Source organism: Phyllobates terribilis, unplaced genomic scaffold (assembly GCF_046119375.1).
Source record: "Phyllobates terribilis strain yellow unplaced genomic scaffold, ASM4611937v1 Scaffold_11__3_contigs__length_659146591, whole genome shotgun sequence".
NCBI classification, from domain to species: domain Eukaryota; kingdom Metazoa; phylum Chordata; class Amphibia; order Anura; family Dendrobatidae; genus Phyllobates; species Phyllobates terribilis.
Genome location: NW_027362771.1, coordinates 359,051,109 through 359,075,230, shown reverse-complemented (window position 1 = coordinate 359,075,230; position 24,122 = coordinate 359,051,109). Strand labels below are relative to the sequence as shown.

General features: G+C 44.3%; 1 protein-coding gene and 1 long non-coding RNA gene across 2 annotated transcripts in view; one reads left to right on the top strand and one right to left on the bottom strand.

Moving 5' to 3' along the window:
* TRPM1 (transient receptor potential cation channel subfamily M member 1) overlaps positions 1-13,638 on the top strand; it is a 64,281-nt gene extending 50,643 nt beyond the window's left edge. The window contains exons 10-13 of the mRNA XM_073652909.1: positions 386-530; positions 6,846-7,048; positions 7,767-7,899; positions 10,990-13,638. Coding sequence (XP_073509010.1) covers positions 386-530; positions 6,846-7,048; positions 7,767-7,899; positions 10,990-12,277 — 1,769 coding nt within the window. The 3' untranslated portion in view covers positions 12,278-13,638. The remainder of the gene's footprint in view (positions 1-385; positions 531-6,845; positions 7,049-7,766; positions 7,900-10,989) is intronic.
* LOC141166334 (uncharacterized) overlaps positions 1-24,122 on the bottom strand; it is a 154,342-nt gene that overhangs the window by 100,695 nt on the left and 29,525 nt on the right. The window lies entirely within an intron of this gene.

Here is a 24,122-nt window from a genome sequence, read left to right as displayed (position 1 = left end):
TAAGGTTATCAGTCACAGGTTGGGGGGAAAGGGCAGAGATCAGGTCTCATTGTTTGAGCTAATCAATTTACATAGTATAGTAGGGGGCTCTTTAAATCAACATCATTGTTTCAGAATCAAAGAGAAGACAACATTCAGGGTTATACAAATAATAGTCAGTGTTAATCAACTAAAGAAGAACACAGGTTAAAAATTCAACACAAAAATAATAGTGTATTTCTCTTGGATTAACAAATCTAATAGTCCAGCTAATTAAGATTATAAACTGTATTGTCACAATTGCTATACAGTGGATGTCAAATACTTATGTTGCCTAATCAGATACCTGAATTATCTATAAGCAAAGCTATACTATGATGGTCATAATTCTAGCTTTATATTTCAGCTCCCTGTGGTGAAAACCTATATGATGATGATGGGAAGCGTCTCCCTCCGTGTATTCCTGGTGCTTGGCTCACTCCAGCCATCATGGCATGTTATTTGTTGGTGGCAAATATCCTCTTAGTAAACTTGTTAATAGCCGTGTTCAAGTAAGTTTTCTATTGCTAACTTATAATTCAACCCATAAGTATATCTTTTGACAATAAACTGATCCCAAGAATATCTCTATGAAGTTGCCATCAGAACAGTAAAAACTATGGGGCCAATGCACCAAATACTGTAACTGATGTGAAATGCTTTAAGTCATAACATTTTTGCTCAATATGAAGTTGCACAAATATTTTGCAACTTTTGGTGCATCCTCGGCCAGCTGCATCAAAGTTGGCAGAGCATGGGCTCGACAGGAGGCATGGCAAGATCCACCCATCTAATTCATGACCAGACATGGCGTACCTTACACCAGGAATCTTACTCCATTCCATGGCTAGAGTAAGACTATGACTTGAGTAAGATTTCTGGAGAGACGCACAGAGGCGTATGTGAATTGTAACATGCATCTGATTCATTAAGTAGCATTCACTTATTAATGAAAGAGGTGCTTCTAACCCCACAATGCCCCCTTATTAAGACTGGAGTGTACAACTCCAGTCTTAATGAATCAGGGACTATGTCTGTTGCAGCTTTAGTTTAAAGGATGTTCCCACAACCCTTGAAGAATTACCTGGGATGGTAGCACCACGTCAGGATGTGTGCACACAACATTTTGTTTCAGATGGGAGAAACTGTTGAGTTTTTCAAGAGTAAGACATTTGAGGAAATGCTTTTCTTTGGAGTTTTGTAATCCTGAATCGTTTCTTTTTACCATTTTTTGGTTGTTTCTTGAGCTCTTTTGCAACATTTGTGACCACCAGTGGTCTTTTTTGAGTGTTTTCCCAGCGTGTTTAGGGCATCTTTTTTACTGGCATTTTCCATAAATGTTTTTTGTTTGTTTTAACCCCATTCAACAATGAAGAAACTGCCAGTAGTTTAAGTATAAAACATTGACCCAGGTCTTAAAAGGATGCCCGAGCGTATCCTGGGCGTCTTTTGAACTTTTCCATTTACTTGTATCCTATTATAAAGTATAGTGTCCTCAGAGTGGAAAACACCTGAAGAGTTGACGTGTCACTTCTTTTAACTGCTTGATGTCTATGGAAACCTTTAGGAGAGAGTCAGACCGCAGTATATCTCGGACGGGGATCGCAACGCAGTGCTCAGACTGGCCGACGGCTCTAGTCCGAGCATTGCGTTGTGATACCCGTCCGAGTTATACAGCCGTCTGACTCTTCCCTTAGAGTGTTTAGTTATCGCTTTTTCAGGCAGATTTCAGAGCAGAATATGCTTGAAAAAGCCATTGTGCTAAGGATATGTGCATACAATGTGTTTTTCAGGCGGATTCTTGAAAAAGCGCAGCAACACCACAACAAAAAATAGTGCACAACAATGTAAAAACGACATTGCTCTGCACATGTTCAGCCTTTTGTTACTTTGATTAATTGTTTTGGGGTTCAGAAACCATGAAGCGGTTAAAAAAAAGTAGCATATTCATTCTTCAGGCGCCTTTCAAAGAGAAGATATTTGCTGGTTATAGTAAAGATTCCAGAAAAAAGAGGCGGACTGTGGAGCCGGTACAAAACCACCAGCAAAGCCTCCTGAGGAAAAGACTTCTTGATTTTTCCTGGAGCAGCTTCGTCTTGGCTAACTTTGCAGTTCTGCCAACGCCTTAGGCCACGTTCACACGATGAGTATTTGGTCAGTGATTTACCTCAGGAGAGGGTGATAAATACAGAAGTGGCGACGTGTTTCTATTATACTTTTCCTCTGATTGTTCCCCTCCTGATTTTTGCTTAGAAATACTGAGGTAAAAAACTCACAAAATACTGAACTGTATCTGAAAACGACATCTTTAAGGCCACATTCACACGGTCAGTATTTGGTCAGTATTTTACCTCAGTATTTGTAGCCAAATCCAGGAGTGGAAGAATCAGAGGAAAAGTATAATAGAAACACGTCACCAATTCTGTATTTTTTACCCACTTCTGATTTTGGCTGACAAATACTGAGGTAAAATACTGACCAAATACTGAACATGTGAACGTGGCCTTAGACCTTCTTTTTTACTGTCCTGCTTCCTCTTTCATTAACAGCAGTCTTGACTTCATAATACAGATCAGTGGAGGGCAGTGCATGAAAAGTTTGTTGAGTTTTTCCTTCAGGTTCTCTTATAAGAAAGGCTGGGACGCTGAATCTACAAATACCCCAGAATGACACCACCATGATTGGTGATACTTCAGGGTGGATTGGGAAATTTGTACATATTAACCTGGACAAAAAAAAGTTAAAAATAATAGCATAATTGAACTCAGGATCTACTAATGTGTTTTTATTTTTTTTTCTCCATTTACGGTATATTATTATTATCACCTTTTCATTAAATACTAGTTTTATTGTTTCTTCATTAATGCCAAATATAGTTATTAAAAGTGACAGCTGTAAGAGTTCATCTACACATGCATAATTCTAGTTGTTTAACGCTTTTGCGGTAATAAAAGCACTAAAAATTTCAACCATTAATGTCAAAAGGTTATCTATTAATTGTGAAAATTGAGTGTATATCAAAATGATACATTTTGTGATTGCAGCTTGTCAATGGTCATCCTGGGAGATGCTCCTGAATAGCGGCTACAATCACGTATACCCACATAATTGTCCTAATGTGTGAGGAATGATAGTAGATTGTCTAAATATCCAACTAATACTCAGAATTATTCCAGAGAATGCACAGTTTATATTCATTTTATTTGGGCAGATTTACTATTCCAATTGAGATAAACTGTATTTCTGGCACACATTTATGTGTAAATGAATCTTAATTTAATTAATTCCTAAACCACATTTCTGCGAGCATTAATGGATCAAGCTGAGCCTTATTAAAGTTGATGGAGGATTCATTTTGGCAGAAACTCCATTCCAACTAACCCTTTCCATAACAGCCGCAAATAGGTAAGGTAGAAACGTAGGTACATGGCTCTCCATACGGAAGTCTAACCCGTGATTCTCACTTCTCCACTTGATAGGGTTTGCTAAAAATCCATTTGAAGATCCCCCTTTTCCAAAGAGAGATTGGGGGTCACAGAGAGAAATAGTATTTGCACTATCCATATAAATACTACATCAAATTTTGGGAAATCAATAAGAAATCATTGATAATGAATTTAGCATATATTGAAAAATCTAAAATTTCTTTGGGGGTAATTCATGAAAGCTCTTTCGCCAGATTTCTGGTGTACAAATCTTTGAAAAATGAGGTAAGGTTGAGCAAAAAAATTGCTACTTTTGGCGTTTTCACACCATTTTTATCCAGCTCCGACAAAGTGGGCAGAGCTGGGGGGTATGGCGGCGGGATCAGGCGTGGCAATCCTGACTTGTCAAATTCATGACAAGCGGCAGTATTCGTTATACCACAAATCTTACTCCAGTAGTGACTAGAGTAAGATTTGTGGCGAGTCGTACACAGAAACGCACGCCATTACACGTCCTGACTGATTTATTAGGAGGCGCACATAACTTAATGAAACAAGAGCATCACACTTCATCCCGCTACCGCATCAAGGCCTGTGTGAAAGACACCAGTAGATGACTCAGACCTTTTAAGTTTGAGATCTTAAAGAAAAAATGCACCATTTTTCAGGCTTATGCTTATCTTTTTTCCACATTTTTCATGGCAGTAATAGCACAGTCTGTAGCATTACTCTTAACGTCAAAAGTATTCGGAACCCCGATGGAAATCTAATGGTCCCCATTACAATTTAATTAGATCTGCCAGGATTCATCTGGGTCTGTTTGAAAATAGTTTTAGCTTAGCTATTATAACTTTCTTATGAATAGAAGCCATGACACTAATGTGAAAAGTGTCTACTTACTAAAATTAATAATAAAAGCAAGGCTTTTACTTTTTACTTTTTTGATTTTTTACATTTACGCCCATAAATTGCATAATTTGGAAAATATTGGAAAATATATTTCAACAGTTTTATATGTTAAGTTGTAAGCAGATAACCCCCAAAGAAAGTAGCAGCTGTGGGTACGAATCATTTTGGTTTTCTTTAAAAAGCATTACTGCCATTAAATTTCCAAACAAGATAATCTCTTCTGACGGATGATACTCATTCCCTATATTTCACAACAAAGCCAAATGTCAAACTAAACAGTTTTTCCTAGAATTTGCTTGGCGATCCACGGAATAGAGACAGTTACTGTTTAAGGGAAAGCAGATGGTAACGTAAGCTTATTAAGAAAGCAGTGCACAGCCCAGCTAAGCCTAATGATTCTAATGGAGCCATTTCAGGAGGCCGGAAACATCGCATTCGTGTAGGACTCTGCCATCTGCTGTTTGCCTGGATGTAAAGACAGTTAAGTAGTTGTTAAGAAAATGTGGAGAGCAAATTCCAGTACACACTTTATACATCGTTCTTACTGGAATTGTCCTGCTAGAAAGAAAGGAGCAAGGATGAACTGAGTCATTTGAGCTCTAAGGGTGTGCAAGGATTCACTCGCTTTCAGGCAGCGTTCACACAGGCAGGCAATGCGGTCAGGTCCAAAACAGCTGATGTTTATTATCTTATTATAAACTTCCAGGTAAAGTCCAAACAAAACAGCGTCTTCTGGGCACAAAAGGTATAACAGGACCAAAACAGAAAATAAACAGTCGATATATAGCATGGGGTCTCCCGTTTAGATTTCAGTCCTTTACTCAGCCTCTGTCAGACCTTGCCATACATGCAAGGTCTTTTCACCTTGCATACAAAGACCCAGATGAGACAGCTTGGCTACTTTATATAGGCCATACAACACCCAAGGTTGGAGATATGGGAGCAGCCAGTCCCGTCCATCTCTTTCTGACTGCTCCTAAAAGCTGAACCCTTGCTATGCTCTATTAACCCTCTTAGCACTACTTGTGCTGGAGCCTGATTTTTCGGTCTTTACATCACAGAGGCTAAGCACCATGGTGACACATATCTCTCATCAAAAACCTGTCCAGCTGCAAGCCTACAGGTGCTAAGGGGTTGTCCAACAATTACAATGTATAAACTATCCAAAGGATAGGTGATAAGTGTCTTATGTCTGTGGGGACATTGATGAGACCTCCACCACACCCAGGAATAGGGGTCCTGTGTCCCGTTTGAATGAATTGGTGTTTGCTTTCTGCCTTTCATTTATAGTCCATGGGACTCTATTCAAATGGGGGACACATGGTCTCATAGACGTAAGGAGTTTACTAACCCAGCTTGCATTTTTTTTTTCATTTGATCTGACTAAATGATTTGTCAGATTCCACTTTGCTCAAGTCATCAGGTACTGTCCTATAGTGTATCTAAGTCATGCAGCTCTGATGTACAAGGGCAGGTTTCAGTCCACCAAACACATAAATACACTATACAGTGGGTGAAATAAGTATTGAACACGTCACCAATTTTTTAAGTAAATATATTTCTAAAAGTGCTATTGACAAGAAATTCTCACCAGATGTCGTTAACAACCCATCCAATCCACACAGGCAAATAAATCAAACCATAGATGTCCATAAATTAAGTTACGTGTAATAAATGACACAGGAAAAAATTTTGAACACTTGACGAAAGAGAGGTGCAAAAAGCTATGGAAAGTCATGATACCAGCTGAAATCTATAAGTAATCAGAAAGCAATAATGCCAATTAGTAAAATATAATATCAGCTGGTTCAATTGATGGCCTATAAAAAGGTGTCTCATTACCAAGGTACACCACAAAAAACATCTCATGATGGGTAAAACCAGTGAGCTGTCTCCAGACCTTTGCAACCTTATTGTTGCAAATCATAATGATGGCATTGGTTACAGAAAAATTTCTAAGCTACTGAAAGTTCTAGTGTGTACTGAAAGAACATAATTTCACCATAAACCAGCCACGAACAGATGCACCCCACAAGATTTCAGACGTAGTATAAGTTGTATAAGAGCCAAGGACCACCTGTGAAAAGTTACAGAAAGACCTGGAATGCACTCAACCTCTATGGCTGTATGCACGCTCACCACAAGACTCCATTGCTGAACAAAAACCATGTTCAAGTGTGTTTAAAGTTTGCTCAACAACATTTAGACAAGCCTGTGAAATACTGGGAGAATATAGTCTGGACAGTTGAGACCAAAATTGAACTCTTTGGATGCCATAATGCACACCATAATACAACTCCTTATTAAAGCCTATGAATTTATAATGGTATGTTATAAAAGCTCCTCTAGGTATAATGCATAGGTGTTCCTAATACTTTTGTCCATATACTGTGTATAAATGTCAGTTCTTTAATCATTATTTTTAAATAATGTTAGCCATAAAGTCAGCTGTATAGAATGATGTTTATGAATATTTTCATTCTTTATTTTCAGCAATACATTTTTTGAAGTAAAATCAATTTCAAACCAGGTGTGGAAGTTCCAGCGTTACCAACTTATTATGACTTTTCATGACCGACCTGTCTTGCCACCTCCAATGATAATCTTCAGCCACATGTACATCATTTTAAAGCGCCTATGTTGCCGCTGCAGAAAGATGCAAGAAGGCGATCAGGATGAGCGAGATAGAGGGCTGAGTAAGTTAGGAAGCCTTCCACATGATTACAACCATGCTTTCTTTGTCCTCCTTTTATATTATTGAATCATTATTTTGGTTTAAGCACATTAGGGATATATTTTATATCAGAAAAAGCTCTACAATTTGCAATACTTTCTGACTTAGTGTCATTCATAGGAGCCGTCATTGCTTGCAGTCAGTGGATAGAAATGTGACTTTTTTACTTTTTGTCTCACTGTTTGCACATTTCTTTTGGTCGTGTGTCATTTTATTTGCTTCTTATTTCTCTAATGGTAAAGAGCTGCAAAATGTGGTGCCGCTATATAAATAAAACATATAGTAGTTGTTATTCTGTGGCAAGGACAATTACAATTTTTCTTTTGGCAGAATATGGAAATTGTGCTTAGAATAAAGTTGATGTAATCAATGATAATATAGAATCCATAAATCTTGAACACCCTTGTATTGCATCAAATGGTTCCTTGATTTAAGAGTGTATTAAGCCATATATTTTGAATTTTCTAGAAGAAAGCAGCTTCTATATTTTTTACAGCAATGGCTCACCAAATGCTAGTGACATGACTCACAATGTAGCCTGCAAATCTACGGCCACTCTAATGCATATGTGTAGTAAAATCCAATCATGGAGAACCAAGTCACTGAGGTCTACATCACATAAGCATAATGCATCAAATACTTTACTTACTAATACAGTCATTGTGCTTTTAACCTTGCAGAGCTGTTTCTGAATGAGGAGGAACTGAAGAAACTCTATGAGTTTGAAGAACAATGTGTAGAAGAATATTTTCAAGAGAAGGAAGATGAGCAGCAGTCCTCTAATGACGAGCGGATTCGGGTAACCTCAGAAAGGTATTCCCACAGACACCTTTTAGCCATCACCAAGATTTTTTTTCTAACCCTCAAGGATTTCTTATGTATTCCTTGAAATTACAGATGAAAAATCTGAGGCTACATTCAAGAGCTATTTTGATGGTAACATCCCCACTACTGTCAGGTTCAGTGGTGCCATAGAGACCTGTGTAAATCCAAATGATCATATATCAAGCAGAGTTTACACAGCAACTCCATGACAATTCTCTACCTGATGAACATCAGAACAGTAAAATCATTGTCCCTTTTAAATATAGATAGCCCTCATCATTATAAAACATGAAAAGCATTGTACTACTTTAAAGAAAATGCCTGGGAGTTTAAAAAATTTAATTAACAGGAAAAAAAAAACAAATAATGATTTCTTAAAGGGAATTTGTAAACAGGATTTTTCTATTTAATCTCACAGCAGCATATGGTAGGGACAGAGACCCTGATTCCAGTGATGTGTCATTTATCATTGCTGGGAGGGGGATAGACTAGGAGGCACAAGGCCAGTTGTTCTCTAGTGATAATCTCCTGCTGATAAAAAAAACGATTGTATTGAAACAGTAAAACTGCCCAGCAACATTACATGACATCACTGGAATCAGGATCTCTGCTTCTACATTATGGTGCTCTCAGATTACCTAGTAAAAACCTGGTTACAAATTCCTTTTAACTCTAGTGCTCCGAATTGGATTTTATTTATTTCATTGTAGCAATAATGGGCTTTCATCCACATGAACTTTGCAGCCAATCATTCGGCTCAGCAGTAATTGTTGCATATACCACACGCTTGATGTAGCAATAATGTGGACAGCAGTTTATTGCTGCAGGAAAATGAACAAAGCCTATGAGCACTGCTGGAGCACTGGCGCTGGAGCAGCAGGGGATTTAAGGGAATTTGTCATCAAAAAATTACTATTGTATAAATCATGTTTTTATGATAAATATATTTAACAATTTTGGATATTTTTTTACATTTTTCATATCAATATCTATTTAGAAAAACAAAAAAGAAAATTTTGCAGTTGTTACAGTTACCACTAGTGATGAGCGAACCCGAACTTATAAGTTTTGGGTTCGTACCGGACAGTTAATGACCGGCGCTAAACCCAGAACACAAACTTTTTCCAGGAAGCCCGTTGCAAAGTTCGGAGTTCCAGGAGAAGTCAGAGAGAAAATTTTTCAATATCTAAAAGTTCAGGTCTCCATTGTTTTCAATAGGATTCGGGTTCTTGTTCAAGTTCGGGTACAGTTCTGGTACCCGAACCGAAATTAGGACTAAAGTTCGGTTCGTGTACCAGAACCCGAACTTCCACGCGTCCGCTCATCCCTAGTTACCACTAGACGTAATGTTATATAAAATTAAAAAATATATATTCTTAAAAAAATAAATTGATTTAACACATCATTTTCTGATGACACAGTCCTGTTATTCTACATTCACACATGCGTGTGACACATCTTAGTGCTGTCCGTTTTTTCCTCAGACAGCACACTGACCCATAGAGTTTCATTGATGGCTACACAGATCAGTTTTAAAAATGGGTCCGTGTCTCCGGTCCGTGAGACTCAGAGCACGTCCTATTCTCATCTTTGCAGATCAGACTTTTGGGATCCGTGATACATGCATGAATCTAGGAAGACAGGCTTTGTACTTCAGAGTTCCATCCTAGTTTCATCCGTTTTTAACTGATACATTGTTAAGAGCCAACAGATATTAAAGTTCAGACAGTCTACCTGCTTCAGTGAATAAAAAGGGATGAGAAAAAATCTGATGTAACTTGGATGACACCTTAGAAAAAAATGGTTCATTTCTGTCAGATGGTGACACTCAGATGTGTGCATCTAGCCTTAACAGGTGAATAAGGGGAATGGAGGGACTGCAATACCCAGAGAGGTTGGCAAAACTAGGACTATTCAGCCTGGAAAAGAGAAGGTTGAGGGGGGACATAATAAATGTGTACAAATATGTTAGGGGACAGTATAGAGATCTTGCCCGGGATTTGTTCAAAAGGAGGGATATTACGGTAACAAGAAGGCATTCACTAAGACTGGAAGAGAAAAGGTTTCAGCACCAGCATAGGAAGGGGTTCTTTATGGTAAGAGCAGTGAGAATATGGAATTCACTGAGTGAGGAGACGGTAATGTCGGATTCACTAAACCAGTTCAAGCAAGGACTGGATGCATTTCTAGATACCAGGCAGATTTCTGCATATACTTAAAAATAGAATAAAATAGTAGGTTGATACAGGGATTTATTCTGACTGCTAGTTTCAGAGTCGGGAGGGAATTTTTCCTCAGGTGAAGATTGGCTAAATCATTTGGGGTTTTTGCCCTCCTCTGGATCAACTTTAGCAATTACAGAACTAACAGGTCGAACTTGATGGACGCAAGTCTTTATTCGGCTTTACTAACTATGTAACTATGTATATAATGGTGAAAATTATCTATTTTCTGAAACAGCTTACATTAATACATACAGTATGTAGCAATATCTATATATTCATAACCTTTTTATTGTTCTTTTCTGACATTGAAAAACATTGAAAGAAAAATGATGCATTTGTTACACTTATAATCACTACATCATTGGCTTAAAGGAATTGTCCAGGTTTGGCATGAAAGTCTGCAGTCATTCTATGTTACTGCAAACTTGTGAATCCTCACATCGCACATATCACGTGTTGTCAGGATTCTCAGTGACGGTGCCAGGAGTAGCCAGTAATGTGACCCACCCCAATCACAACTCGGCAGCTTCTGAGATATCTAGATCAGCTGCCAAGCTGTGATTGACAGCGTCTGGGAGAGAGGGATGAAAGCGCACGCACCAATAGAGGACTATGAAGAAATGTCAAGACTACAAGTAGAAATTTCACATATTGCACTCCAGAATAAACAAATGTGAATATCTCTGCAATGAAGCTATGACACGCAAAAAAGAAAAGATCAGCAGAATCAGGGGAGCCCAGGGATTTTTGAGCAAGTGACGGGTCCTGTTCAATACAAACTGCAGAAAACACATTGTCAAAGATTAGTGCAAAGTTTTGTGATTTGTAAAGATTTTTATGTTTTACGTTATAGGGTTGAAAATATGTCCATGAGGTTGGAAGAAGTCAATGAACGGGAACATTTCATGAAGGCTTCTCTGCAAACAGTTGATCTTCGCCTTTCCCAGCTAGAAGAACTTTCCGGTAGAATGGTGAATGCTCTTGAAAAACTTGTTGGAATAGACAAGTCTGAGTTGGTTCATGTTCGGTCACGAGCTTCTTCAGATTGTGATGCAGCCTATCTTCTAAGACAAGGCAGTGTGAACAGTTCTGATGGCAACAGCATATATAAATACCAGGCAGAGGGTGATGAAATACCAGGTGATGAGAGCGTAGTGTCAATGTCACCTGCATTGGGGTTACGAAAAAAAGCTTATTCTTTTGGGATGAAAACAGAGAAAGTCGAAGGTGATCAAAAAGCCCACTTAGTGCCAAGGCAGGCCAGTCTACGTTATGCTTCGAGCGCCAATGCTGTCACCACTAAAGACTTAAGCACACTGACTTTAGGAATTGTTTCACAAACAAGACCAATTTCTTGTATTGATACATGGACTCCTGAAAGTGATAAGCAACAACTGAGCAAGGAAGACACCGGCGAAGAAACAGTTGTACAAAACGATGTCATCATAAATGGCAAGTCGCTTGCAAATATTCCCGCTTCTGACTTTGCAAACTCTCATTTAACAGTTGAAAGGACAAAACTAGAAGCTACAATATCCTACCCATTAGAAAAATCAATAGCTGCAAAATATTATCCTGGTCAGTCATATAACACCTGTCAAACAACTATGACAAAATCTAGAAGTTTTATATTCACACAGGCTGGTAAACTAGTGGGTGGCGTTAATAACTGGACGGCAGAGTATAGCACAATTATGGACCAGATTTGTCCACCTGCAGTAGAAGATTGGGCCAACCAGCTCAGTTACCAAGATGCATCTCCCAAGGGAACTCCAGAACCTCCCAACATTGTATCCGAAGCAGAGATTCAGGCTGAGCTTAAACCACTGTTGTTAACCGATACAGAAGATGAAAGTGACATTGGAGAAATAGGAAACAGTGCCTCCTTCCCCTGTACACTTTTCACTGAAAGGACAGAAACAGAAAACTTACTCTCTGTAAAATCAGAAAAGAATTTTGACTTTGCTTCTCCTAGATCCAAGAGTTTGCACAGTCATTCTAGAAAGGCTCGATCCTTAATGGATAGACTAGAAAGACCCGGACATGCTAGTAGTGTCATGAACATTGTAGTGGCCTGTGGGAGTGCTACAGCGGACTCAAAAAAGACTAAAGAAAGTACATCAACAGAAACAGAGTGTTAATGTGAATGTGCTGTAAACTGCTTAGTAAAAAGGGAGACACCAATCACAATGATTTATTATAATTCACACCTACCTTCAAAAAATTATATATATATATATATATATATATATATATATATATATATATATATATGTGAGTATGTCATTCAGGCCATATGTGCAATCCTATTGGAAGAAAACACAAGTTAAAAGGTTTATACTTCACGTTATAATGTTTTAGTTTGAATGAATGAATGAAAACTGCTTAATGCAAGAGATTTGCCACCTCTTTTTATTTAGGCATTTTAAGTATTGTTAGTACTTATAACATTAGCTATTGCTTATCCCAATAATTTCTTGTAGTCTGCCAGAAAATACTATAGATTGCAATGTTAATAATAAATAAATTGAAGGCAACAAATACATATTATAATATAATCCATCAAAGTGTGGACTCAAATGGATGTAATCAACATTCAGCTATTAAACTGATTTTCAACTTTCAGGGTTCTCCCATCTATTGGCCAGGGCGGTGTCAAAATAATAAAATCAGATGGTACTCACTCTTCCTGGTGTCCAGCGCCTTCTTTCCACCACTGCTCCAGTCTGTGTATTGGCTACAGTGGTGATGTCACGACAACTGTGCACCACTGCAGCCAGTCACTGAACTCAGTTGATGTAGATACAGTAGCATGAGCTGCTTCAGTGGTGTTGCTCTATAGCCATGATGTCACCACTACGAGACGAGAGCAACAGCAGAGTGTGGCTCTGAAACCCAGGATGGGTGAGTACTATTTGATTTTATTATCTTTACTCAGCTCTAGCCTATACAGGGGAGAAAGCTGAAAGTTGAAAACTCCTTTAATACATCCCAAAAAAGTAAATTTAAATTCATGGTGGATATATGGGACAATTCTAGAGTTTAGCATATCTAAAATAGAAAATCTACAATGGAAGGATCTCACTACTGTCAATGTCAATACATTCGCACAACCAAACTGGCTTTGTATTGCTAAACCCTACTTGGAACGTCTTTTTCTACAATTCTTAGATGGATATATGCTGATTTCAGAGAAGAACATCATGTTCCTGCCCACTGCTGCCATTGTTCTGTGATTTCAAAGAATGTCAGTACATTTTTCGTTGACTGTTGTTTGAGGCTCCAGTGAAAGATCTTAATTTAAGCAAATCAAAAACTATAAGGCATTGATTTGATGCTGCCTTAAACCCTAGACATTCTAGGGAACTGTGCTGCTGGCCCTTTTGGCACTCACTAGCTAACTATGGTATATGGCAAACTGAGAGCCATTCTATAGTGCAGGTCTAGTGCTAGGACTTAGTACCTTTAAAGTATTTATACATGTTATACATAATGTCAGCAAGAGCCGAGTAATAAAATTGACCTACCTTGAATGGACAATATCATTAAACATAAATTATAAAATGATTGCTCATTTCTGTGATTTTTAATAAAAGACATTTTCATGCTTTCCACTTGTCGTCTTCGTTTTCAAGACAAGAGTTTTGTGAAAGATGTAAAAAATAATCTGAAACTGACATTTTTGATTTCAATTGGGGGCATTTATTAAACAATATAAAAAAGGTTTTGGATTTCCGTCTCTGTTCCTACAATTGAATACAGATCCGTTATAAAAAGGGTACAAAAGGAACCAGTAGGACTCCAAGTGACTATATTCGGGCCCATCTGGTTTCCGTCATGGATAATTAGCAACTTGTGTATGTCTTATTAGTAATGTAATTGTTGCTGCTGCCATGTCACATTAGACCAGGGCACCTAAGAAAATTTAAAATCCCCAGACATTTGTCTACAGGATTCTCATACTTTTTTTACTCTCTGCAACTGGGATTATGTTTATTGTCTTAACCCCTTTACAGCCTAGGACGTATTAGTACGCACCAGGCTGTCACCCCCTGTTCAGCGGGGGCTCCGGCGGTGGGCCCACACTGAACCGGGCACATGTCAGCTGTAATAATCAGCTGACATGTGCCCGCAACAACCGCGGGTGGAATTGCGATCCACCCGCGGCTGTTAACATGTTAAATACCGCTGTCGATCTCTGACAGCAGCATTTAACATCGCCGCGCCGGAAGCGCGTCACTTACCCCGCCCATCGGTGACCCCGTCACGTGATCGCGGGTCACTGATGCATGGGCATGACAACCCTGGGTCTGCAGCAGACCCCAGTGGTTGTCATGTGCTGATCGCTTTCATAGCACAGGAGCATTTCTGCTACATAGAGGTGATCTGTTCATCACCTCTATGTAGCAGAGGCGATCAGACAAGTGCTGCTTCTAGTCTCCTATGGAGACTATAGAAGCAAGCAAAAAGTGAAAAAAAAATGTTTTTAAAAAGATTAAAAAAATATAAAAGTTTAAATCTTTCACCCCATTCAAAATAAAATATTAGAAAAAAAGCCCACATACACATATTTGGTATCGCCGAGTTCGTTATCTCCCGATCTATCAATATAAAAAAAGAATTAATCCGATCGGTAAACGGCGTAATGAGAAAAAAATTCTAAACACCAGAATTACGTTTTTTGGTCGCCGCAACATTGCAATAAAATGCAATAACGGGCGATCAAAACATCGGATCTACCCCAAAATTGTATCAATAAAAACTTCAGCTTGCCGCGCAAAAAATAAGCCCTCTCCCGGCCCCAGATCCCGAAAAATGGAGACACTACGGGTCTTGGAAAATGGCGCCTTTTTTTTTTTTTTTTTTTAAGCAAACTTTGGAATTTTGTTTTCACCACTTAAATAAAAAAGAACCTATACATGTTTGGTGTCTATGAACTCGTAATGACCTGGAGAATAAGAATGGCAGGTCAGTTTTAGCATTCAGTGAACGTGGTAAAAAAAATAAGAAAAAAACATCTGTGGTATTGCACTTTTTTTGCAATTTCACCGCACTTGGAATTTTTTTCTCATACACGATATGGTAAAATCAGTAATGTCTTTCAAAAGTACAACTCGTCCTGCAAAAAATAAGCCCTCACATGGCCATATTGACCACAAAATAAAAACGCTATGGCTCTGGGAACAAGGGGAGCAAAAAACGAAAATGCAAAAACGGAAAATCCCAGGGTTGCGAAGGGGTTAACAAAAGGATTCTGTTAGCGATTACTGGAGCCAGACAGACTTTTTTTTGTGCTGTTCTTTGATTGACCACTGACACATAACTTCCTTTTGCTGAGGACAGAGCAGGATTATGGTGGAGAAGCTGATTGTTTTTTACATCAGAGTACTGTATAGCAGAGGTCCCCAACCGCCGGTCCGCGGACCAGGACCGGGCCGTTGGGGTTTTTCAGCCGGTCCGCGGCACCGCCACAGACAATCACTAAACATTGACAGTGTGCTCTGGTCTGCGGTGGCTCAGAGCATACTGTGTGGGGTGGATGCTGCCCGCTGTTCTAGACTCCCGCAGGGTAGACCTGTAGAGGACCTGTGATGACATCAAGGTACATAACTGATGTCACCACAGGTCCTGAAGCAGGATGAAGCAGGGGCGGAACTACCGTCCGTGCAGCCGGTTCATTGAACGGGGGCCCCGAGGGAGAGGGGGCCCCTCCAGCCTCCAGCAGGGCCGCCATCAGGGCATGACTGCCCTGACTCCAGTATGGGGCCCGGCCGGTAGGAGCCCCCTCGGAGCCCCCCTCTTGTGCGTCTCTCTCCTCATGGGGCCCCCGGCACCATGCAAAGCGCCGGGTCCAGGACATCTCATAATTCCTTTGACTTCCGGTCATGTGACGGCGCCGTCACATGACCGGAAGGCAGGAGAACCTGGTGTCAGCGATTTGGACGAGCGCCAGGATTCTGCAGGGATCGCATGGGGGTAAGTATAACAAGTTTTATTTTTTTTTAAATACAATTAACTAGGAGTGGGGGGAATGGGAGATGCACATGGGGGAGGGGAGAGATGAGAGATCCACATGGGGGGGAGGGGAGAGATGAGAGATCCACATGGGGGGGAGGGGAGAGATGAGAGATCCACATGGGGGGGAGGGGAGAGATGAGAGATCCACATGGGGGGGAGGGGAGAGATGAGAGATGCACATGGGGGGGAGGGGAGAGATGAGAGATGCACATGGGGGGGGAGGGGAGAGATGAGAGATGCACATGGGGGGGGAGGGGAGAGATGCACATGGGGGGGAGGGGAGAGATGAGAGATGCACATGGGGGGGGAGGGGAGAGATGAGAGATGCACATGGGGGGGGAGGGGAGAGATGAGAGATGCACATGGGGGGGGAGGGGAGAGATGAGAGATGCACATGGGGGGGGAGGGGAGAGATGAGAGATGCACATGGGGGGAGGGGAGAGATGCACGGGGGGGGTGAGAGATGCACGGGGGGGGTGAGAGATGCACGGGGGGGGTGAGAGATGCACGGGGGGGGTGAGAGATGCACGGGGGGGGGTGAGAGATGCACGGGGGGGGTGAGAGATGCACGGGGGGGGTGAGAGATGCACGGGGGGGGTGAGAGATGCACGGGGGGGATGAGAGATGCACGGGGGGATGAGAGATGCACGGGGGGATGAGAGATGCACGAGGGGGATGAGAGATGCACGAGGGGGATGAGAGATGCACGAGGGGGATGAGAGATGCACGAGGGGGATGAGAGATGCACGAGGGGGATGAGAGATGCACGAGGGGGGATGAGAGATGCACGGGGGGGGGATGAGACATGCACGGGGGGGGGATGAGACATGCACGGGGGGGGGGATGAGAGATGCACGGGGGGTGGATGAGAGATGCACGGGGGGTGGATGAGAGATGCACGGGGGGTGGATAAGAGATGCACGGGGGGTGGATAAGAGATGCACGGGGGGGGATGAGAGATGCACGGAGGGGGATGAGAGATGCACGGGGGGTGAGCGATGCACATGGGGGGTTATGTTTACATAACTTTGTTGCCTTATGAAGGGCGGGGGGGGCCCCCAAAAATTTCTTGCACAGGGGCCCACTACAGTCTGTGTCCGCCCCTGGGATGAAGTAAATGCAGCTGAACAGCAGCTGTCAGGACAGCTGCCCTGTCCTGCTGCAGGGCGTGATGGGGCCTCAGTGATGCGGTTCCTGGCACAGCACATTATGTGGGGCTCCTGGCATAGCTCCTGGCGGGGACCTGGTCTACACTATATGATAAATATGCACTAAACTCCAAATCCCTCCATTACCCCTCCCCCATATGACCAAAGCCCCGCCCACCCCACCCCCTCCTTGCTGGGCCATGGAAAAATGATCTTGCTTCAAGCCGGTCCCTGGTGCAAAAAAGGTTGGGGACTACTGCTGTATAGTCCTGGATAGTAGGACTACACTTACCAACAAGTGAGCTACCAGGGCACGCTCTGTGCAAACATTGCCCTAACAAGGAAGCACGATTCTCTGAGCTTGTGTCCATTACTTAGTATCTGAGGCACAAGTCCCTTCTACTACTACTACTAATAATAATAGTTTTGATTTATATCATGCCAACACAATTACCAGCGCTTTAGAATTAAGAGGAAAAATGTACAAACCACATCAGACATTACAGAGTAACCCACAATTCAACAATGCAAACAAAAGGAGTGAGGACTTTACTGCTCACAATCTTACAATCTATAAGGAAAAATGAGTGACACATAAAGTAAAAAGTCATTGTATTGTATGGGCCAGCCATAAATAAGGGTGTTCTTGTAAAGCGGCATTTGCCACAAGCCAGCAGAAAGTGGTACTGCATGCATGGAGGGTGTGGGAAACTGATGAAATGTAGATTCTGCTGTGAAATGTAGGAAGGGAGAACTGAGTGAAATTGGAATAATGAAGTAGTGTGATAGGGCAGACTAAAAAGATATGTGACGCGCCCCTGGGCCTGCTGTGTCGCGCAGCGTCTCGCGCACGGGGGCTTACCCGGAACCGGATCAGATGAGGGTTGTAGTCTCCGAGTGGCGGGGACCCGGTCCGTGCCCAGGGAGTCAAACTCAGTGTGTGGCAGTCTTGATAGATGTTATTTGAGTGTCGACTACGCCACCCGTTGATTTGCAGCTATGGAGCTGCCGCTGCAGGGCAGACCGCTGAGGCCGGTGTAGAATTGTGCAGCGTGATAGTATAACCCCCAACGGGAGGGGTATGGCCTCAGGGCAGCCGACGTGGAAGATGGGGGTAGCAGGAACCACTCAGAGATGGTGCGGTGTAATTCAGGGTCTTTACTGGTAACAACGATAGACCCTCCCGGAGTACTTGCTAGCGAACGGGGCCTGGTCAGTCCTTGAGCAGATGGGATCTCCCCTGGCCAGGCGGAGTTGTAGGCCTCCCAAACTGACTGTACTCTTCTGGCTACCTTGCTAGAGGCGGGTAAAAGTAACCCACGTCCCTGAGTGTACCGTGTGGTGTTCACCCGTATGGCCGGTGACTCGGGGCCTTCTATTGGCTTCCGCTCCACGATGGCGGTGCTGGTCCCACACGTGTGACCGTGCCTTCGGGTTTCTGGGCCTGAGGACCTGAAATCCCCTGCTGGTCGGCTTCTGCTGCTGGGTAAGAGTTAGTCCCCACAGCCTCGGACGCCGGGTCCGGTAAGAAAGCTTCTCAGTCAGGGCGAGCTCTGCAGCTGCCAGCCCCTGACTCGTAGTAGTATTGCTCCCACTGAGCTCCAGCTGTTTCTTCCTATGACTGTTTCTTGTCTCTACTCTCCTTGACTCCTAACCCTGCTTCAGCCCCGGGTTTATATAGGGGAAGTTCTTCCCCTCCCAAGACTGGGCAGGAGGTGTGGCATGCACAGGATCCCTGACCAAAGGACCTCCCACCTGCTCTCAGACATAACATCTCTATCACTGTGGCAACCAGACCCCTGGGGTGTCACATTCCCCCCTAGTGAAATTTAGTACTCCGGGACTAAACATATTTTAGAAAAACATAACAAGATAAAAACAATAATAATACAATAAGAAAAACATATAAAGATGGTTACGGCATGTCCGTAACCGGGTGCAGTCTTTGAAGAAAAGCAAGGTGTCCATTTCACCAAAACAGGGAGACGTAACCAGGTAGGGGTTTGTCCTACCCCGAGTCCTTAACAGTCTCTAGTCCGTCCTGGGTTACGCTCCAACTATGTACAAGGATTCCCGGTAAATCCGCCAAGGACTCCTACAAATAACTAGAAACACAAAATTATACACAAGCAACAATACACAGGTAAACATAAATAAAACAATTTATACACTTCAAATCCTCCACCGTGCGGGTAACTGGCCTCTAGTGGCCCTAGTGGACCTACGGAGCTGACTGCCTAGCCCTGAACTACAGGGTGTAGGAGCTGTCAAGGGTAAACTGGGCAGCTGTCTACCGGCTCTTTGGCTCACTAGGGATATGGCAGGCTCACTGCAAGCAGAGGGTTGATCCTCCTGGTCTGCGGGTGTGGGGTCTTCTGCCTCCTGGACCGGCTGTTCTTCCAGCTCTACCTGTTGCTCCGTAGGTGCTTGGGATGCTGGTTGGAGGAAGGTGAATACGGGTACCACAACTGCACCATTGACTTGAGTCCAAGACCGAGGGAAGTCCCCGAGCACAGTACTAACCATATCTTCCCTTTCCTCTACGGGTCGATGGTCTTCTTGTTCCTCTTCAGGGTTCCTCAGTTGTTCGGGACACTTCTTCAGGTGGTCCCGGGATACAATGGCTGTGGTTTCCCCTCCGTCTTTACTGATGGTACAAACCTTCGGGTTCTCGTGGCTTGAGGGCAGTACGGTGTACGGGTCCTTTTCCCACTGGTCGTCCAACTTGTGGAGCCGTCTCTTCCTCTTCAAGACCTGCTCTCCGGGTACCAGGGGAACAGCGGGAGCATACTGGTTGTAAGTTTTCTCTCGTCTTTCCCTAGCCTGACAGAGACTTCGCTCCACGCTCTCCTGTACTCTCCGGTACTGCTGCTGCCTCTCTGTGTCCCAGTCTGTTTCTGGTGAAGTGTCCTCGGGTGTCAGGACTCCCATTTCCAGGTCAACAGGTAACTTACCAGGTCTTGCCCTCATTAGGTAAGCCGGGGTACAGTTGGTGGAACCTACCGGGATGTGGTTGTATAGGTCCACCAGATCGGGCAACTTCTCAGGCCACAGACTGCGTTCTTCCAGGGGCAACGTTTTTAAAAGATCCATTACCACCTGGTTCATTTTCTCACAAAGTCCATTAGTTTGCGGATGGTAGGGTGTCGTCCTTATCTTCCGGCAGCCATACAGATTGCAGAATTCCTGGAAGACCTCCGCTTCAAAGGCAGGTCCCTGGTCCGTCAGCACTTGGTCCGGGTACCCGTGTGGACGGCAAAAGTGCTGCTGGAAGGCTCTAGCTGCTGTTTGAGCCGTTAAGTCCTTGACGGGGACGACAACCAAGAACCGGGAGTAATGATCCACGATGGTTAACGCGTAGACATAGCCGCTTCTGCTTGGGGTCAGTTTTACATGATCCAAGGCTACCAGTTCCAACGGTTGCCGGGTGACGATGGACTGCAGGGGAGTCTTCTGGCTGGCACGGTCCTTCCTTCTCAGGTTGCACGGGCCACAGTCTCTGCACCACTTCTCAATGGTTCCCCTCATGCCTACCCAGTGGAATCGCTCGCGCAGCAGGAACTCCAGCTTCTTCCACCCGAAGTGTCCAGCTCCGTCGTGGTATGCCTCCATCACCATGGCTGCGTCTCTTCGTGGCACCACTACTTGCCAGAGTAGTTCATGCGTCCGGGAGTTAACCATTCTGCGGCACAACTTCCCCTTGTAAAGGAACAGTCGACTCTTCTCTGCCCATAGTTGTTTGGCTTCCTCCGGAGCATCTGGTTCAAGGCAAGCCTCCGGGTGAGTCAGCATCTCCTTCACCAGTCGGACGGCAGGGTCACTGTCTTGCGTTTCCGCCCAGTTGTAGTGAGGTAAGGGGTTCAACGTAGCAGCCTGCTTACTCCTTACCCGGTGGGAATACTGGATAGTCCCATGACGGTGGAACGCAGGGAGTTCAACTTCTTCCAGTCCCTCCGGATCTTCTCCTTCGTCCGGCAGGTTGGGCATCCGCGTTGGTATTGGAGCGTCCGGCCCGGTATTTGATTGTGAACTCGTAGTTGGACAGACGGGCCATCCACCTCTGCTGCAGGGCACCGAGTCTTGCCGTGTCCAGGTGTGTCAACGGGTTGTTATCCGTGTACACGGTGAACCGGGAAGAAGCGAGGTAATGCTTAAAGTGCTCGGTGACTGCCCATACTACGGCCAGGAACTCTAGCTTAAATGAGCTGTAATTCTCGGGGTTCCTTTCGGTGGGTCGCAGTTTTCGGCTGGCGTAGGCGATTACTCGTTCCTTCCCCTGCTGGATCTGGGACAGTACGGCTCCTAGCCCGATGTTACTGGCGTCGGTGTAGAGGATAAAGGGCTGGCTATAATCCGGGTACGCCAGGATTTCGTCCCCCGTGAGGGCCATCTTCAGCTGGCGGAAGGACTCTTCTTCCAGCTCCTCCCATTTGAAGGGCGGCTTCTGGTTCTTGGCCTTCCGGGACTGGCCTATCAGGAGGTCCTGCATAGGTGCTGCCTTTTTGGTGAAACCGGGAATAAACCTTCGGTAGTAGCCTACCAACCCGAGGAACTGCCGCACTTCTTTTACGCTGGAGGGGCTTGGCCATTCCTTAATTGCGGTGATCTTATCAGGGTCGGGAGCCACTCCGTCAGCGCTCACCACGTGTCCCAGGTACTGCACCTTTGGTTTCAGGAGGTGACACTTGGAGGGTTTCACCTTTAGGCCGTAACTCGCCAGAGCTTCGAACACTTCCGCCAGGTGTTTCAGGTGGTCCTCATACGTATTGGAATATACGATGACATCGTCCAGGTACAACAGGACCGTCTCGAAGTTTCTGTGGCCCAGACAACACTCCATTAGTCGTTGGAAGGTTCCTGGTGCGTTGCAGAGTCCGAACGGCATGCAGGTGAACTCGCTAAGTCCCATCGGGGTGGTGAATGCGGTCTTCTCCCGGTCCGCCTCTGCTACAGGAACCTGCCAGTACCCGCTAGTGAGATCCAAGGTAGAGAAGAAGTTAGCAGATCTTAAAGCAGCCAATGACTCCTCTATCCTTGGTAAGGGGTACGCATCCTTGTGTGTGATACGGTTGATTTTCCGGTAATCTACACACATCCTCATGGTGTTGTCTTTTTTTCTGACTAAGACTAGTGGAGCTGCCCAGGGGCTACAGCTATCCCTGATCACCCCAGCCTCCTTCATGTCTCTAAGCATCCCCTTGGCGTGTTGGTAGTGGGCAGGGGGTACGGGTCGATACCTCTCTTTTATAGGAGGATGGTCTCCCGTGGGGATGTGGTGTTCTACCCCCTTGACTCGCCCGAAGTCTAACGGGTGTTTACTGAACACTCTCTCGTACTCTTGAACCACCCGATGGACTCCTTGTTTCTGGTGTGCGGGAGTGGAGTCAGTACCCAGATGTAGTTGCTGACACCAGTCCTCCATGTTTTTCTTAGAGCCGTTACCTTCCTCCGGGTGAGATGGAGGCAAGGGTTCCACAGATTGTATAGAATTTTGGTTAATGGTATATAATTTGGCTAGTGTGGCATACCGGGGCAGGTACACTTCCCTCTCCCCGATATTTATTATGCGAACGGGCACCCTCCCATGGCGTACATCAACCACCCCCCGTGCTGTCAAAATGGTGGGCCTACTGTCTGAGTAAACTGGTTCTACCATTGCCTGGTAATCCCTACCTCTCAGACCAATAGCTGCCCGGCACCAAATCATCATTTCACTTTTTGGGGGCATGGCAATAGGAAAAGGGTCACACATTCTTACGCTACCAATCTCACCGCCGGAGAGTTCCACCTGTTGCCGTCGCATCAGTGCCCGGATCTCTTTCTGGAGCACCCGCTGCTCGCCGGAGCTGGCGTTCTTGGCAACCTGCTGTAAAAGGAAAATCACCTCTGCAAGACAATTTTCAATTACATTAGTTCCTAGAGTTATTTTTGGGTGACTCATGTTTGTCAATATCTACAATGATCAGTCCCTGTGCTGCCAGTTCGACTCTACCGATTTTGATGGTCACCTCTTTAAATCCGATCTGTGGCACGGGCTGGCCATTGCTGGCGATGATACTCAAGTCGTCGTCAGGGTAGCGGGTAATATCCGAGTCATTCCAGTACTGCTTAAAGAGCACGTACGGGATGGTGGTGACCTGTGACCCGGTGTCCAGTAGGGCACTCATGGGAATGCCATCCAGTACCACAGGCAAGACTGGACGTCCTCCCACATATCTGTCGCGCCAGTTCGATGGGCCTGGTGATCTTTTTCCTGGGGGTTGGCCCTCTACCCCAGGTTGTGCCCGTTTAAAGAACAGTACCTTGCCATATGTCCGGGTTGATTGCAGCGGCGGCAGATGGGTCGTCCGTCCTCGCTGTATCGGTCACTGGGTCTTCCTCTGGCCGGTGGGGTCCTCCTTGGTCGACGCCACGGGATGTCCTCCGGTCCGGATGCCAGCTGGATCTTCCCTGGGGTGGAAACCTGTAAAGACTGCACAGTTCGGGTTAGCGCAGCAACGCTCTTAGCTAGCTCTTGGACCTGATGGTGTAGGTCTGGAGCCGGGTCATTGTCCAAAGCCTGCGCATCAGCTCCCACAGGCCCTGCCGACAAGGGCACCGCCTCCTGGTGGTAAGTAATAGCTGGGCGCCTGTGGGTCATAACGCCACCCGGTGCTGGTTCTCGGAGCACCCGGATGGCTCTGTCCTTGAACTGTGCAAAGCCCAGATGGGGATCCTGTAAGGCCATCGCCCGCAACTGGGTTCGGTGGGCATTACAATACAGTCCTTCTATAAATTGTTCAGTCAACAGCCTGTCCTCGTTTCCCACTCCATCAGGGTC